Raw genomic sequence first — 19,375 nt, forward strand, 5'->3', positions numbered from 1 at the left:
TCTTATAAGGTTTATCTGATGGTTACATGGGGGATTAAAGATTTTTTTGAAAGAATATTTGCTATATCACATATTATATGACCAATATTCCCATTGCCGTCCAACAAGTCGGGAAAGACTATGCTACGAGTGGTTACGACAATAGACCAACGGGGTGGGGATCGAACCACCATCCCGCAGTGATGAGTCCAACCGCTCTTACCGTTGGCTTAATTATTGTATGACAATTTACCACTTTACAACGATCTTACCTAAGTGGCGATGCAGTCTAAATGTTAACGCGCTTAGGTTGCCCAGCTCATTGTGTCTCAAACGGTCAAGTGAAACATCGTAAGGAAACCTGCATACCTGAGATTTGAGAACTTTCTTCTCTGAGAAAATGTGTGAAGTCTGCCAATCCGCATTGGCCCAGCGTAGTGGACTATTGGCCTAGCCTCTCTCATTCTGAGAGATGACTCGTGTTCAACATTGAGCTGAATATGGGTTGCTAATGCAGCTAATGATGATCATACAAGGATTCTAAATCACTTGACGACAGAAATAAAAAAGCATTAGCCAATTGCTATTCCTACAGAATATTAACTTCCAACTAATTTTCTTACATTGACATTGGGGTCCCAAGGTGCTGGAATGGCGACCCCGTACTACAAAGCGCAGTGTAGGTCGATCCCCTAGGTGAACTGGGTGAACTGACGACATCAAGCGAGTCGCAGGCGGGTTTCGCTGAATGCAGGCGGCTCAGGATCATGGTGTTTGGAAGGCCCTATAAAAGGCCTATGTTTTGCAGTGGACCCCCATCGGCTGATATATGATGACGATGATGATGACTATTTTTCTTGCATTGACATTAGATGCATGCCTAAGTAAACTGAATCACTGACTTACAAGTTAGGTATAATACTATGTATAATATCTAAAGGTAGGTAAAGGCATTATATTAATTTTCAATATTTAACTTATTATTGTAACAGGTGTCTACAAAACAATGATATCCGTAGTTCAACAATAACATCATACCCGTTCATTGGCTGCCAGTGCCAATAGCGCAGAATTTATTTACCGACTTCCAAAAATGCGATTCGATTCGCTATTCGGATGTACTCGTAAGTACCAAGTCTACATTATCTACCAGGCCTCTTTGCAAAAAAAAATATTATGTCCTATTCAGAGGCGTCTCTAGCTCACGTAGCGCCCGGGTGCAATCATCACCTCTAGTAGGTACCTGATGTGCGGGTCTTCTCCGGCCCGTGTGAACGGGTGGGTACGGGCCTCGAGGCAATGCCTCGCAGGCAATTGCCCGGGTGTGTCACGGGGGACCTTGCTCCCCGGTAAGCCCGGGTAACCTCAACTCCGGGATGGGTGGAAGAGAGCTTCCACCCATCCCGGGGTTGGGTTGGTTGGGGTTGGCTTTCAGCCTTAGGGTTTAGGTTGGTCAAATCCGGTGGCCCCGCGCGGACTGCTATTCCTTGCTATCCTGCGTCGAGGCGGTGTCAGATTCGGTGGAGGCGCCCGCGCGGCTTGCGATGTCATCGCTATCCTGCGCAGGGGCAGTGTCTTGTCCGGTGGATGCGTCGTCCTCATCGTCGCCGTAAGAACTTGCGCCTGCAGGGTCGGCCACTTGGAAGAGCTCCCGAGGTAGGGGACGTCCTTTTGGTGGTCTGTCGCGGTGTGGTGCGATGTCGTGGATGTGTATATTATATAGTACCTGCGAGTAGGTATACATATAAACCGCGAGTGGCGCTCGGGCGCCCCTGAGATCGCGGCGTCGGCGTGCACATTAGGTACAGACGTCTCTGGTCCTTGTCCTGGTCCAAGAATGCATTGATGTCTAGAAGATTTTTAGACTGTGTTGAGCCGCTTAAAGGTTCGGGGGGTTAAAAGTGGTGAAGAATAACCGAATGTCTGCAAATACACTCGAGTGGAGTCTCAAATGAAAGCGCACTCAAAGAGAATATCGTGAGACTTGATCGAGAGTGTAGGTAATAAATAATTTCATGACCTTTCTGTCGTTGTATCTGGCATTAACTTATACTATATGTTACTGGAGGACGCCCGCGACTTCGTCCGCGTGAAACTCGATGTAAGCTTTCAACTACCCCTATCCTACCCCTACTCTACACCTGCCCTACCCCTACTCTACCTCTACCCTACCCTACCTTTTATGTCTAAGAACCTTCTCCCGACAATAACAAACACATAAAAAAAATAGTGGAATCGGTCCAGCCGTTCAAGCGTGATGGCGTGACCAAGGGATATATGGATTCATGTAGTGTAAGTGATGATATAGTACAGCGTAGGTACGTCTATACCTACATAAAGCTGAAACTCGCGTGCAATTGTTACAGAGGGTGTTTGTGTTAAGACAACAGAGGGTGTTTGTGTTAAGACAACCTCATGATCTCTTGCTGCTGTCTTTTGTTCTATTAGGTGCGTTCTTATCACGAACTCTGTTTTAAACAAAATCATAGTGAATGCTTTGTAAATATTCGTATGACATTGTGAAGAAACCTGCTTAACAGAGAATTTTCTTAATACGGATTGACAGACTCCGATTTCCTTCAAAACTACAAAGTCTGCCAAACCGCATTGGGCCAGCGTGGTGGACTATTGGCCTAACCCCTCTCATTCTGAGAGGAAACACGTGCTCCACAGTGAGCTGAATATGGTTTGTTAATGATGAAATTCTTTATTGCCTTGTTGGTCCAGTAAATAGCTTTGTGATTTCAGATTACGAGGTCCTGGGTTCGAATCATGGGTCGGGTCATATAGATACGGCGGTAGTTACGTCCCTGGTCTGAGCTCTATATCCCCTCTCCTATTAGCAGGGAGGCCTAACCCTGTAGTGTATTGTTAAAATAGGCTGATAATGAAGTAGGTACTTTATTATCATGTACCTAATAAAAAGCGAATCTGCTGGTTGACGAAAAATTACATTCACGTAATTATAAACCTTGTCCCGCATGCCACCGACCTTTGTAGGTGTTCTTTATCTGTCCCATAAACATGACAGTATTTTTGTTATTACTGACGAGCTATGCACGTACCTACATTCTATATATATCTAACTTCTGGGAACTCTGGGAACACTGCCTGACGTTTTAAAAGTATAGCAATAACTATGTGCGCATGAAGTAGCGGAGAAATTCACCTAATCTGAGTAAATATCTACGAATTGAAAGCAGAGGCACAGAAAACATATGCACAAAACAGAGGTCATATCCACTGGGCTATCACGTCTCTCGTACATCACGTCGTATACAATTCATGCTCACGTGGAATGGTGTTAAGAACCAGCCCTTCTGTCACCAGTCCAGGCAACTAGCCGCGGTGAAATAATTCGGTGAACTAAATATATTCGGTAGCAGGTATTCGCTGGATGCAGGCGGCTCAGTATCGTGATGTTTGGAAGTCCCTACAAAAGGCATATGTCCTGCAGTAGACGTCCATCGGCTGACATGATGATGATGGTGATGAAATATATTCTGTACTTAGATAAGTTTTAAATAGTCACATAATTCTGTAACTGATCAGATACGCATCAATTTCAAAATAACAAAAGCATTGGCAAACTAAAGACCAAAAATGTCATCGACTTTTATAATTATATATCTACTGTTTACCAACGGTATTGAAGAGCAAATTAATAAATAATTTTTTGATGACGTAAATTAAATGTTTAATTAATAAGTGTTTTTCACTTGTTGATTTGGAGGTGCGTCTGTCATTATATAGGTATCTATGTATTACCAATCACAGCACTCAAACTATCGCTTCGTGTGATTGGTTGAAAACTTAAAAAAAAAACAAAAGATAAATGCTACCTCAGAGCGCATGGGGATGGGGATGGTATTGAAGTTTTTTTTTTTCAACTTCGCTACGTCGTAGATTCAGTGGTTAGCTTATACGACTTCGAATCATGAGGTCCTGGGCACTACTTCAATGAAATATACTTTTCTTTTTTTTTTTGAGAAATTCTGAGTAGTAGTTTGAAGTTCCGAGACTCGTGATGTTACACCCTTGACCCAGTCGATATTAGTCATTATCTGATAGTAATCTTACCAGAGTAAGACATAAACCATTTTTTTAGCTGGACAGGCAGCATCTCTTCCAAAAGAGTATGTGGGACACGTTGAGATCTCGGAATACCCACAAAAACCCAGCGGAAACGGCTGTATCATTTGGTAACATCACAGGATCAAGAGTAGGTAAGACCTACTCTAAACCGTTCAACCCGCTCTTTTCTCCCGTTTCTCCGAAAGCCGCCAATTCCCTCTCCTATGCAGAGAGGCCAGGTCTATTTAAGCTGATAGGCAACAAGCAAGTACTTATATAAAAAGAGCAACTTTAGACAATCAAAAGCCTAATGTATAATCAATCAAATTGACAACAAAAGGCTCAGAGATTCCTAGTACCGCTGCTCTTCCATATGGGTAAGTAGTTACTGTTTTGATAGTATTCCTATTCATTACTAACTCAAGAACAGACGAACTTCATCGCCTTCTATGTGCTTCTTAGTTCTTACTTTTCACTGACTTAGTTACCTGATTTAACTAAGGAGTGATTTAGTAGGTATTTACGATCACTCGAGGTTCATCTCTGAGACATTAAAGTTAGGAGCGGATCAATCTTGAGACATTAAAGTTAGGAGCGGAGTACTTTTGTAACGTATTGCGCCAATAATAGGACAATTTTTGAAGTCCTAGAAAATGCATTTGTTTTTTTTTCAAGCCTGATGGAAAGCAATGATGAGCTCTAAGATAAAGCGCGCTTGCCTAGAAGATGCCTATTCACTCTTGCCTTAAAGGTGCACAAATTATAGGTATCAGGAAACACAGATGCCAGAAGGGCAGTTGTTTTGAGCAAGATAAGCAGATTTCAATACTGTCAGTACGAAATGGGAGAAGGTTCAATTTAAAATTGCTCGGCTGAAATACATGAGGATACACGGTTTCATAACTACGTCAACATTGAAAACGCTGTTATCTATGAAAGGTATTGCAACGATTTGTACCGTCCTACTGTTTTAATCACTTGTTGTGTTAATGAGACATATATAGCGATTTATTACGCACAGCTCCTTCTGCACGATGTCACTTACTTTTAACGGTGCTTAGGAAAATTACCATTTATATCTCTCTTGACTAGGCATAAATTGTGTCAGAAAATACTAGAGCCGCCGAGTTCATGAACTAAATATTTTCGTCAGTGTTATCATTCTTATCATTTTGAATAAACATAAAAAAATTAATAGCCTTTTCTACAGTTACAAATAATATTTTGTACCTATTGTGAGTGAACATGATAAAGTATTCGTGACTACGGGACAGCCTTCAAGAGAAATATTCAATAACAAAATAGACAGTACCATTTCACGGTAGGTAATAACGAACATGTTTCATTCAAGTAGATTTGCACAAGTGTAACATTTTGTACATTTGCGTACCATCATGCCGCTTAATTTTTCCTTTATTAGCTGCTCCCATCGTACATTTGCTATACATTATTGTCATATCCAGCAGATGAACTACCTATCGACAATTGTAAGTCATCAATAATTCATTTTAATTATTATTGAAAATGTAATTAAAATAATATTTTTTGTGGTTTTGATTCAAATATTCAAACATGTAACTGAAAAGTCGTCGCCGTCGTCGAAGAATCGCGAATATCGTAATATTTTAAATGTTAAATGAATTCCAATTTAACTCTAAAATTTAACTAGGATTTTCGAAGTTCATTTGTTAGGTTTGCCGTAACTTCTTCAATAGTATTCTAAGAAGATATATACCTAGGTTACTATATCCCTATGTCCCTAGGTAGTAGAGATTTTTCTTACTTTTCAATTTTTCATATATTTTTAGAAGAAATGTAAGTTTGGCCTGTTTAAAAAACTTCGATAAGGTTTCTGCCTTTTATGTTCCCTTACTTATCTGTTTATAAAACAATCGTTATCTATTGAACTTTCCATTATTTTGTATCGGTTAAATGAAGTTATCAAATATCTATCTACGATTTGCTAACCTTTATCGATCAATAATATGGACACCATTTAAATTATAAACATTATAGCATCTATTATTTCCGAGATATGTAGATAACAAAGCATAGTAAGTTGATAACGAATGGTTTTTACGCCATCTATTAGTTATTATTATTAGTCTATGAAAGTTAAATAAAAATTTAAATATCGCTATTCTCAATGCTTCTTGAAAAATTCTTTGTTTTCTAGTCTTTGTGTCACTATCTCTATCATCATATTCATTAATATCGACGAGTTGACTACCGATATCCGTCACGCATTATACATAGTGTAGGTACCGTAGTTCATTTTGAAGCCTGAAATAATTAAGGCTCATCAGCTGGCTGGTTCACTATTTTTGACTTATACTTGTTGACATATACAAAATTGAGAATCTATGTAACAAATGTCATCCTGTGTCTATTGGTGGATATCTCTTAATAGATAGATGACCTTTTGTCAATTGATTTGATGTTTCTTTAAATAGGTTGATACTCGTAATAAAGACCAAAATAGTGAATAGGTCATTTGTACGATAGTGATAGTCACCACCTTTCTGTCTGTTTACATAAACTCTGTCCATAATGATTATGCGTATTTTGTTAGATCTATTATACCTAAGTAAGGGTTCAAAAACGAGGTGACAGTCCTTTATTTGGAAATTAATAATAATCAAGATGACATCATTGATAATAAAATAAATACTGTCCAATCTTTTACTATCTTGATATGTACGTTTTATATTATTCGTCGTAAAGATTTCATTTATTCAATAAGTTTTAGTAGTTTGCTAAACGAGCTGAAATCAAAACAAGTATAAGTTGAAATTATTATAAAAATTTCGTTCTACGTCATAATTTAATTCTTAAGAGGTTGTGCAAAGTGAGTTCCCGATATCTACGCCATTTTTTAAAAAACATACTCAATATCATAGATTCTTCTTCTTCGTGTTACAGAGCCGTTTTTTTTTACGATTACGGTGGCTTTGGTAGTCAGTTTGGTAGTTGTTCATTTTCATGAATTTCAAATAGTTGTATTTATCTTCAGTATTTATATTCATAAGTAGGTATTCGTCGAATAAATTTAGACGAATACCTGCATAAGGTATTCGTCTAAATTTATTAGAAATGTTTCAAAAAAATCTGCGGTAAGTTCGATAGCTATGTTTTTATGCCATGTATGTGTCAAGGTGATTTGACCTCTCCGGATTTGTTCAATTATCATTAACGGCCTAATTGATGAGCTCAGTGGTACGGAAGATAGTTTTAATAGCTTAGGCTATGTTAGTGTTACCTAGCCCCTCAATAAAAGGTATTCGAAGAATAATTAAAATATTTGAAGAGTATGGCAAGACAAGAAAGTCAGAGATGGCTATTTTCCTAGTTGGTAAAGGCCCGGAGATAGTCCTGACTGTAACGTTAGATGGAGCAGTTCGGGTTGTGAAGCAACTTAAAGAAGCGACTACTATATTGTAGGAAATAAGTAGTCTGAAAAGGATATGACGCCACTTGACTATGGCTCGAGCTGTAAAGAGCGAAGATGAGAGAGATGAGATAGAGCAATGTGGTACAATTGCTTGCTCGTAGAATTGTGCGGTGTTCTGAGGATTTAAAAATAAAACTATTTTAAACTTACCTACGCTTTGTATAAATTTTTATACTTCACATATGGATTAATTATAAAAAAAAAAAAAAACCATCACACCGAATCACCCAATCCAGTGTATCGACGCACTTACTACTTGATTTTATTTTTATTCCACAAAATATGGGTAATCTTTTTTCCGGCAATTTTACAAAATGGAGAATGTCCGTTGAATGTTAAGTTTCGCTTTCGAAATTTTCAGATGTATCAAAGTATACTCGTTATACTTTTGCTGTTTCATTGCACGCACTCGCAAGATGCCAACTGTGACTTCAGTCAAAGAGTATGTATACAGAAGCTACACACAGTTATATAAATAAAATATTGTATTTGAAGAATTATTTAATATTTAATTAAGTAATATTAACTAGTACTTGCTTTTGATTCTTCTTAACAATGCAACCTTAATGTGATATTCAATTAGATGTACCATGTAACTGAAAATTAGGTATCTAATAATGAAATTATTATGGATGGGAGGTTATCGCATTGCCAGTCATCCCTAAGAGGCGCATTTCTCCGTCTGGGGTCTACTCGGTGAAATCCCAGGCTATGCCATTGGTTTGAAGGTAGAAATAAGACCCTCACATGACGACCTCTGTTATAAACAACCTTGCTACTTACTACATAGCGTCGTTAGAATAAAATCCATACATCTAACCCACAATCCAATCCAGCACGTGTAATAAAATAATTAATTTGCCATTTTTGAATTCAATAATTTCAGGTAGTTCCTGGCAATAGATATATGTTGGCAAGTCCTAACTATCCATACAGCTATAATCGTGGCTCACAATGCCGTTGGGTATTTTACTACGATTCCGGAAACCAGTACAATATCAGGATGGATTGCTCGGACATTAATATGCCACAGGTAACATGGCTTGCTGTATCTTAGAGGTAATCAACAAATAGAATTCAGACATTTTTTGTAAAATAGTTCCGCTCCTAATTACTTACTTAAACAACGTAACATTAGGCTAGGTAGGGAGGCTATTTAGGAATGGCACAAAAAGGGCTCTTGCCGCCATAAATGTTTCTGTGTTATACGAGCCGTCAGGAATAAGTCAGGATAATGGGTAGACACCTAATGGATTGACAGTGGTGCCCTGAGTGATGGAGAGGGCCCTAATGTGGTACGTTATATGCGTAGACATATTAGCTTCGTGTCATGTCAAGGAGACAGAATCAAGACCGGGAGCCTTGTGGCACAAGTAGGTATGCCTCACTGACTGAGAGTTACATATTTGTACCTTTTGCCGCAAAGACCCTTGGGCCATGGAGTCGCAGTGCTGAAAAAAACTCCCTATTATTTCACCGCGACTTGACTCAAATTGCCTCGACTGGTGCATTTTCTGAGCAAAGGATCAGGAAATGCAGCCAGTATTATTGCCACCATTCCACGCAAGATTTATATAGTTATAGCTTAAGTTCCTTATTGCAGTCAGCGTCATGTAGCGTGGATAGATTCCTCGTCTCGAGGTCAGGAGATATGAGTCTATCTGGTGCAGACTACTACTGCGGCCGAGGCACACTGAGCGCTGTGTCGACTGAACAAAGAATGACCATGGGTTCGTTCTATTTTTTACACTATTTATTTCTGACACAAAAGTTTTTTTAGCCTAATTATTTTAATTTTTCAATTTATTTAATTCGGTAATTTAAACTATATCTTCAACCCCCCTAGACAAATGGCACGTCGATCCTCTTTCTACAATCGCTAACGCTTCAAAACTAAAAAGATATGACAGATGACAGATCTTGATCACGTGACCTGTCGATACTAAATGTCATTCCCATACATCTTTCTAGTTTTCGAAGCGTTAGCGATCGTAGAAAAAGAATCGACGATCGAATAGATATATATATACCGTTACCAAACTAACCTGAGTTTGGTAATGTATGTATCTTATAATGTATCTTTATGGTATCTATTTTAAAAAAAACTGTATTTCTCTACATTAACGACTTTATTGGATTTGTGTAATCCAATAAAGTCTAGTATAATATTAGATACTGTAACCAAAAATGTATATTTTTAAATTTTTGTTTGCCTGTGTTGGATACACATCACGCCAAAACTACTGGATGTATTAACTAGTTGGAATAGTAGCGGTAACCAAAAAAAAACATTTATGAACAGCTTTATGAAAAGGTAGAACATCGCACTTTAATATAGGTATGTTAATGAAACACAATGAAGCAATTTTGTATTGCAGCCATTATAGCTTCGCCTAACTCCCCTGGAGGCAGCGTATATTGTGAAGTGTATGCCCAGCAAGCAACCACCGCTCCGACTTGCAACTGTGGAGCCATGAGAGTGGTGAGGCTACGAATCAATCCGATTAAACATATAAATAATATTTTTAATAACAAAACACAGTAAGGTTTTTTTTTAATTTTTGTCTATCTGTCGTTTGTCCGGCCTAATCTCTCCTCAAAGTGCTGGAATGGCGACCCCGCACTAGTAAGCGCAGTGTTGGCCGACCACCCACCAGGTGGACTGACATCAAGCGAGTCGCAGGGATTCGCTGGATGCATGGCTGAGTATCGTGATGTTTGGAAGTCCCTACAAAAGGCCTATGTCCTGCAGTGGACGTCCATCGGCTGATATGGTGATGATGATGAATCTCTCATCATCATCATCATCATTAGCCTTCTTCCAGCTGAAAATTGGCGGTCATGTGTAGAAAACTCTTTCGGTCTTTTGCAATATTTTTATGTATGTTAACTTGGTCCACTCTTTCACATCGTAATCTCTCTACCTAATCTCTGGAATGGCGGAACCGATTACAGCAGGACTTTCTTTGGTGGAAAGAGGAGGTTATTGAGCAACAAATAGATGACATTTATTCCGGAAATGTTAGAGGTTCACGCGGGATTTATGTACAACTAGCGGACGCCCGCGACTTCGTCCGCGTGAAAGTCGTTGTAAACTTCCAACTACCCCTATCCTACCCTACCCTAAACTACCTCTACCCTACCCCTACCCTACCCTACCCCTGCTGTACCTCTACCCTACACTACCCCTACCATGCCCCTACCCTACCCCTACCCCTACCCTACCCCTACCCTACTCATTAAGGCTGCACTTCTTTATTTATTCCCCCCACCGCAAGTCGCGTCGAGCGCGGCAACCGTTACACAAAAATAATCCATATAGCATGAATTAGTATTCGGCCCATCTTCTAGCACGAGAAAGGTTTAGCACCTATGAGCTAAAAATGCCAGAGGAAAGAAAACTGGCCAGAGAAATGACTCTAGAGGCTTGGCAACATGAATGGGACAACTCTGCGAAAGGACGATGGACACATAGGCTGATTAGAAACATAAAAAGGTGGTTAGACAGGAAACACGGCACAATCACGTTTCGGATGACCCAGTGCTTCACTGGCCATGGGGTTTTTATGCAGTACCTTTCACGCATTAAAAAAAGGAACTACGCCATATGTTTGTACTGCATGGACCCCAACGACGATGCCGAACATACCATATTTTGCTGTCCACGTTTCAAAATAGAAAGAGATGAAGTAAGAAAGGAGCTAGGACGAGAAATCACTGTAGAAAACTTAATTAATATAATGCTGGAATCAAGTGAGAACTGGGACCTACTAAGAAGTTTTCTAGAAAGCATAATGAAAATAAAGGAGAAAGATGAAAAGATACTCGGAGAGTGAGAAAAGACTGCGACGTTGGTGGTAGGCCGAATGGCAGGTACACCAGCGTTCTGAAGGTAGGAGGGGTTTTTAGCCGGTAGGAGTCCGGCACTACCCAAACGGGTGTCCATGAGGATTTTCCCCCCTACAAGAAAAAAAAAAAAAAAAAAAAATAAAAAAAAAAAAAATGAATTAGTATTCACGCGCGATGGCTTAGCATATTTCTTGTATAACTTTGGTGTTTCTTTACCGATTTTTATGATTCTTTTTTTATTGAATAGGTTATAATGTTAACTTTCTTTATTAGGGATGAGTGATGAGTGTTATAAACATAAGAGTAGAGAAATATAATTAGAAAGCTCCGAACTGCTAAGCTATTGGGAGTAACACGTGTTATTGTGAGTCAACCATAAAAGATAGACATATATATGCTGTTGTGTTTTTATAGATAATTTTAAGGAAAACATTTTCGTCATACATGATTTCTATGTAGCTTTAACCATTAAGGCTGTACACGCGACGGAAGCTTAAAAAATTGAGTAACTTCTCCCGTTTTCTCAACATTTCTCTTCACTGCTCTGCTCCTATTGATCATAGCGTAATGAAAAGTATACTATAACCTGCCCAGGAGTATGTAGAATAATTGTACCAAGTTTCGTTAAAATCCGTCCAGTAGTTTTTGTTTCTATAAAGAACATACAGACAGACAGACAGACAGACAGACAAAAATTTTACTGATTGCATTTTTGGCATCAGTATCGATCACTAATCACCCCCTGATAGATATTTTGGAAATATATTTCATGTACAGAATTGACCTCTCTACAGATTTATTATAAGTATAGATTAAACAGAACTGTTTTTTAGCTTAAGTTACACGCTAACAAAGTTCGGTCTGCTAGTATTGAAATGTAGGAGAAAGTTAATAGAGTTATAATATTAACACTTTCGCTGCGGCACTGATATTTTTGTACTTTTCTCTGGGGCGGTATGAGGTTTTTTTGATGTGATACTAAAACTCAATTTAGTTTGGTACGAGGTCCATCGATCTCGTGACTCTTGAACACGCTAGACGTACAAGGTCAATTGACCTCGTACTGCAGCGAACGTGTTAAGAGATCTACCCCAGGAGACATTCGAGTTGCAGTGCAAAATAAAATTCCGAGGGCAGGCAACTTATGTGTTTTCAGTTCTGTTTGGTATATTATTCTTAGTGAACGATTTGTTTAAATAACAGTTATAAATTTAGTATTTTTTTTCAGTGGCGTAGTGGCCCTGTATCAACTTTTCCAACTTTTGGGCCCACATTTGAACAAGGAAAAAAAGATTCCTTTTTTCACTTTTGTCTTAGATACATAGTTATATATAGGTGTCAAAGACTTTTGTCATTTCTGAAGTGAAAACTCTGCAGTTCTTTTTATGTTTTTTTATCCGTTAAGCACCAAAAAAGGGAGATTGTGATTACAGTTTATTTTTGCTTTCACACGTAAGGGGCCCCTGTAGTCCGGGAGGCCCGTATCATTGATACGGCAAATACGACGGTAGGCCCTGAATTTTTTATTAATTGGTCACGATTTAACAAGGCAACTTATGTGCCAAGTCAAGGTAAATTATCTATCATTTATTTCTAATCACAATTGAAAAACAGATGAGGGTGGACTAAACGACTGGCTAAATGCATATATGCGAAGCAATACTGAACAAAAAAAGGCCCCCTGTTTACTTAATACAGGCCCGCGCCAATTTAATCCTAGGGATCCTAGGGATCTAACTACAAAGTGTATTTTTTTTTAAATAGTAATTACTAATGCCTTTTCATTTTTATCGTCAGAATCGTATAGTCGGCGGACAAGAAACTACTCCTTACAAATACCCTATGATGTGTGGGATAAGGTTCAACAGAGGCACCATAACGTGCGGAGGGACAATAATTACGAACAATCATGTGCTCACTGCAGCACATGCCGTGTTGGGTAAGAGGGCTGCTGATACTACTGTGGTTGCTGGGATACATAACCAAAGTAAGTCATGATTGCCGCGTGGAGCAGTGTTACCTACCCAATAAGTTTTTTTTTCGAGGTATTTATTTTATTGTTATTTATGTAGTATATATATTAAATATATATATATATATATATATATATATATATATATATTATGTAATACATATGTACATATGTATATAATATTATATTTGCGTATATATATTTATTTCATTATTTTTATTTTTATTTATATATAATTACATATAATGTATTGCACTTTCTCGCTCTTTCTTCGCAAGTTCTTAGCAAGTCAGGGGATTCCTGGTAGAGATTACTTATAGTAATAAGGCTGCCTTTGCATACTAAGTTTAATTTATCTTTTTAATGTTTTAATTTATAATTGTATTTTTGTGTGCAATAAAGTATTTCTTCTTCTTCTTCTTCTACATCACTATACAGGGTGGCCGGGGAGTTGACGTTCAAAGCTAAAATTTGAATGCCTTGTAGCGAGGTGTATCCGAATCACCCCCATGTATATTCTACGATTTTGCTTAGTTTAGGAGATAGATTTTTTTTATGATTTTTTCTGCAATTTTGACCTAACGTTGGTTTATGATTTTTGTCTTATTGTACTGAGCACTTTTCGCAGGGTTTGTAGTTAATAATTAAGAACCATACTCAGGAGTACCACCCTTAAAATTACTGCGGACAAAGTCGCGGGCATCCGTTAGTATAATATATAAAAGAAAGTTGTGTTAGTTACACTACTTAATTAAATGAAAATATAATTATGTCATTGATACTAGTATAATGAAGAACGAATAATAAAATGCCATGTAATAATAATCAGTTCAATATTTTGTAACAATCAAGGGTAGGTAATGCCTATTAATAGAGCGATATTCAACCTTTTGAACTTTACATTAAATGATTACTAAAATTCTATAATCTTTTGCAGATAATGCGGCACAGCAAGAATTGGGTGTTGCTTCAATTTTGACACATCCGCTATATAATTCGTAAGTTACAATACCTATTTCTCATGCATTGATGTGCTTTTCAATGATGCAAACATATACTGCCTATCTCAAGTCCCTTTACAAACCTTTATTGGCACAGGAAGTTCCCATTTTATGCAATTTTTACAAATAAAACCCAAGTATCCCAAGTACCCAAGTATCTTAGGAGATCTTCGATTCGCAGTGCAAAAAAATCCGAATTATTACAGACCCACCATCACGCAAGTTCAACTCTCAATTGTCTGGTTTTACTTTTTTCAAACGTAAATGCTTCTGTGAGTTTTGGTGGGAAAGTCGTAGGATTCACATGTATCTCTCTTTTTATGGGCACAGGAAGTTCCCATTTTGTGGTATTTTAACTAATAATGCTACCCTATTTTACAAACATATGCACGCTACTGCTGCCATGCATTGACTTACAGCTGACACGCCAATGGCGTTGCATAAGTATGCACCACCTGAGCCGAATGGAAATCCACCGCCCCTCTATTTTCACCCGCGTGGTTCACTTTCCCGTAGGAATATGGGATAATATATAGCCTATAGCCTTTCTCGATAAATGGGCTATCTAATCTAACACTGAAAGAATTTTTAAAATTGGATAAGTTCCTGAGACTAGCGCGTTGAATCAAACATACAAACAAACAAACTCTTCAGCTTTATAATGTTAGTATAGATGTTTAACAAAATAAATTAAAAATATGTACCAAAACGAATGTACAGCTAAAAATGACAATACATTTAAAATAAATTAGGTAGGAAAAGACATAGGATTTCTATCTTCATTTTTGATTTTTTTGTGAATAAATTAGTTTATAAGTAAATGAATCAAATACTTTTTCATACTAAGAGTACGTTAAATTCGCTAACGGTCATTATCATCTGAAAGTGATCCTAAAACATTAACATCCTAAGCTCGCCAATTTTAGCAGCGTAGTGGGTCTAAGCTTTATGTTCCCCTTTCCTATCAGGAGGAAGCCTTAAGGGAATTAAATAATGATAAATTAACTAACATATTTGTAGACAACGGCAATTTAAAAAAATATATTATATACCCGTTGCTGCTGTTACTCGTATTGATAATTTAATTGTAAGTTTTTGACTTTAATTAGGTACCACTATTGCCTTATATGCCTTAACTTGACGTTTCAAAAGTGCTTGTAAACAAAGCCTTGTTTAGTATTGTGTTGTATTGAAATAAATGAATTGTGATTTCATTTGCTAAAACATTACTTTATGTATAATGTAGCTTTGAACTGAACTTTTTCAATAGGGATGATGACAGTTTTTTAAATTGTATATAAATTAAAAATTTAAAAGTATCCTAATAATAAAGCAATTTTGTAAAAGGATCATTACTTTCGGAGCTACAGGGATTTAAAAGGTCAGATTTGCGGCGCTGCCGCGAATCCCTGAAAAACGCCCCATACAACGAACTAATGACGTATTAATTGATTATGAAACACGGCTAAAACTCACGTGATATTAGGTCGGAGTATACCCGACTAGTTTCGAACCCATACGGGGCCCTTAGTCATGAGCTGGTTCTTGCATCACGGCACGATCTAAAAAAACTAACGACGTCGGAGCTAATGTAATGATTGTTAGATTTGTATGTGCGTTTAAACAAAATTACTAATATCTTTGTTATTTGTGCGTTTATGTTTATAGTTCATCTATTAAACAATGACACATTTAATGTAAGGAAGCTAAAACTGTATGAATTTTCATCTAATTACGATAAAAGATTTTTAATAGATTTTGAAATTTTATAATCTCATTTATTTTGCAAATATACAGACAATCTTTGCTTTTTATGTATAAATTAGTTAACATTGACCCTATTTACCCGAATGTATCATAAACATCAATATATTCAAACCTAGTCATCATCCCCATTGTTCGTGTATGATGATAGTCAACTTTGTTTAGGACCCTGATAAATTATGTATTTTTTTTTCAGGAATACCTACGATTATGACATAGCTATACTTAAAACTACTTTATCGTTCGTGTTTGGTGATCTCGTAGGGCCCGTGTGTATGCCCTTCAAGTATGCTAACGCTGACCTCAGTCCGCAATCAGTTATTATGACGGGTAGGTACAGTGTAATTTTTTATTAACTGACTTCCAAAAAGGAGGAGGTTCTACGTTCGGCTGTATGTATGTTTTTTTTTTATTTATAATTTTTAGTTTTTCCACGGACCTGCTATACACTGCACGATCGGAAGTGCGCAGAGATGTCGTGTGTTCACGATAAGGTTTATTGGTATTGGTATGATCCAGAAGTCCTGGATTTGATCCTCGGCTGGGCCGATTGAGGTTTTCTTAATTAGTCCAGGTCCGGTGGGAGACTTCGACCGTGACCCTATTTTCCGATTTTTATTTTTATTTCTGATTTAGCGTTCCAGTACGATGTATAGAAACCGATAGCGGTGTGGATTTTCATCATACTCCAAATAAGTTAGCCCGCTTTCATTTTAGATTGCATCAACACTTACCATAAGGTGAGATAGTAGTCAAGGGCTAACTTGTAAAGAATAACAAAAAAAAAATAATATACCTACTTTGATGATGCGTGTACCGTCGTAATATTATATTGAAACCTCAGTAGCTCAACGGTAAAGGTTCCGGACTCAAATCCTAGAGGTCGTGGTTCGATCCCCGCCTGTTGAACTATTGCTGTACCTCCTAAGTACAGTATTTTCCGTATTTACAGTATTTTTCGCCAGTTAGAGAGAAACAGCAATATTGGTAAAATTTAACACGTTCGCTGCGGCACTGATATTTCTGTACTTTCCTCTGGTACGTACAGAAATATCAGTACGAGGTCCATCGACCTCGTAACTATCGAAGACACTAGATGTACGAGGTCAATTGACCTCGTACCGCAGCGAACGTGTTAAAAGCTATGACAAATATTCTTATAAAAAAATATTTTTGATCACTTAACGATCGCAGGTTGGGGAACTGTATACACGGGAGGCCCGACATCCGCAGTGTTGCGCGAGGTGAATGTCAATCTGCTGAGCCAGGCTACCTGTCAGAGCAGAATAACGACTGTCACGCCGCGGCAAAGGTGTACGTTTGCACAAGGCAAGGACGCTTGTCAGGTACGATTTCTTTTATCCCTTATAGCTGTCAGTCCACCGAAGCGGAGCGAGGCAGCGGAGCCGAGAAACGGAGAAATATTAACCAATAGGATTGCACATAATCTTTGCGAACTAGTTTAAAAATTCATATAAAACCGGTAAGCGGAGCTGGGTTAATTAAATTAAATTGAACATTTATTTATGTAACATAGTCTGCAACTCCGCTCCGCAACCTCGCTCTGCTCCGGTGGACAAACACAGTACTTACGCAACTCCTCATTAGTCCGCTACGCTCCTTCGCTCCGCTTTGGTGGACAGGTAGCCTTAGGCCTTCTGCGGTTTCACCCGTGTAGTTTACATTCCCGTGGGATTACGGGGACAAAGGCCTCTGGACATAGGCCTCTTGCATGGACTTCTAAGCACAACGCTCTCGAGGCTCTTTATAATATTAGTTTAGATTTTTTATAACAATAATTACCCGCCACACATGGGAATTTCCATCGATATAAATCGTTAGATGTTCCCCTTATTAAAGAACGCACAATTTTATGTCATTACCCAAAGGCGTGCATGCACATCTTATCTTAGTACTATTACTCTTTAACGCCGCTACTACTGAAGCGATTTGGCTAAAATTTCGAATGGAAATGGATTTTACTCTGGATAAAAAGTAGCCTATGTTGCTTTTTATACCGAAAAAAACCGTAGTTTCCCGAGATTTGCGAAAACTGATTATTTCAATGATATGAATGTTTGTTACTCTTTCACGCCTCGACTACTTAACCGAATTAGCTGAAATTTGGTATTGAGATATATTACAGCATGGATTAACACATAGGCTACTCCCGGAAAAATCCATGGTTCCCGGGGAATTTGTGAAAAACTAAATTCCACGCGGACGAAGTCGCGTCCGCTAGTGAGCTATACTTTATAGGTTTTGTTAAACGATTTCCAAAAAGGATGAGGTTCTGTGTTCGGCTGTCATGTTTTTTTAACAATATGTGTGGTTTCTAGTACGACTCAGGCGGTCCGGTGTTGTACAATGACCCGACGACGGGCAGACTGTTCCTCGTCGGTATAATCAGCTACGGACGCTTCTGTGCTTCCGACAGTCCAGGTATATGCACTTGGGTGCCATCTCTACTTAACTGGATAACACAGAATGCTCCTTATAGCTACTGTTATAAATAAATATTTTTTGAATTAAGTTGAATTTTATTTGAGATGTTTCTTATTTCCTCTCTTATTTAGTGCTAACTACCTAGTCATCATCATCATCATAACAGCCGATGGACGTCTAATGCGCCATAGGTCTTTTGTGGGAACTTCCAAACATCACGATTCTGAGCCGCTCGCATCCAGCGAATGCCTGCGACTCGCTTGATGACGTCAGTCCACCTGGTGGGAGGTCGACCAACACTGAGCTTTGTAGTGCGGGGTCGCCATTCCAGCACCTTGGGACCCCAACTACTTACCTAGTAAGTAGGTATATATAATTAGGGTCACATAAAACTCAACCCTAAATTCGAACCGTTATTATAATCTAGTCTTAGGAAGATCATTGGCCTGAGCCAGACCTCAGGATGGTAAATATAGAATTTGGTACGAAAGATAGTTAGCATCGATATAAAATGATAGTAGGTAAGTTACCTAGGTACATACATAAGTAGGCAACCTATTATATTATCTTAGGTATAATATATACGTGATAGATATTCATAATAGAAAATTATGATTGTAGCCGATCACGGTGGCAGGTCGTTTCTTGTCAAATCTGTAATCTTACAGATTTCGCAAAAATGCCTCGTAAAATCTTCAGACTAAGCTGCCATCTAATGGAGAATTTAATAATCTGAGGCTACCACTTAATATAAATATTTCCTTTATTCATTCAGCAAAAATAATGTAAATGGCTGGCAAGGGAAACGCGCCGCCATCTTATGGTTCGTTATGTTCATCA

General features: G+C 38.1%; 1 protein-coding gene across 3 annotated transcripts; it reads left to right on the forward strand.

The window, feature by feature from the left end:
- The first annotated feature begins 4,389 nt into the window (after nt 1-4,389).
- Nucleotides 4,390-18,616, forward strand: LOC112045292 (venom serine protease-like). 3 transcript variants are annotated; one of them, XM_052888584.1, is made up of 10 exons: nt 4,390-4,430; nt 7,866-7,946; nt 8,391-8,537; nt 9,108-9,234; nt 9,883-9,986; nt 13,151-13,340; nt 14,263-14,323; nt 16,287-16,420; nt 17,285-17,436; nt 18,430-18,616. In XM_052888584.1, exons 2-10 carry the CDS (start codon nt 7,866-7,868, stop codon nt 18,604-18,606), a joined length of 1,173 nt encoding a protein of 390 aa, XP_052744544.1. In that variant the 5' UTR covers nt 4,390-4,430; the 3' UTR covers nt 18,607-18,616. The 3 variants fall into 3 exon arrangements, with proteins under 3 accessions (XP_052744544.1, XP_023937182.1, XP_023937181.1); XM_024081414.2 differs by lacking the exon at nt 4,390-4,430 and adding an exon at nt 5,068-5,374; XM_024081413.2 differs by lacking the exon at nt 4,390-4,430 and adding an exon at nt 5,385-5,540.
- Nucleotides 18,617-19,375: the final 759 nt, after the last annotated feature.

Source organism: Bicyclus anynana, chromosome 2, assembly GCF_947172395.1.
Source record: "Bicyclus anynana chromosome 2, ilBicAnyn1.1, whole genome shotgun sequence".
NCBI lineage: Eukaryota > Metazoa > Arthropoda > Insecta > Lepidoptera > Nymphalidae > Bicyclus > Bicyclus anynana.

Excerpts from the sequence above, each read along its gene's own strand:
- LOC112045292 (XM_024081413.2), top strand. The coding sequence starts at position 5,448 with ATGCCGCTTAATTTTTCCTTTATTAGCTGCTCCCATCGTACATTTGCT. Across the intron at positions 14,324-16,286 it reads ACACATCCGCTATATAATTC|GAATACCTACGATTATGACA; the intron begins GTAAGTTACAAT and ends TTTTTTTTTCAG. Across the intron at positions 17,437-18,429 it reads AAGGCAAGGACGCTTGTCAG|TACGACTCAGGCGGTCCGGT; the intron begins GTACGATTTCTT and ends TGTGGTTTCTAG.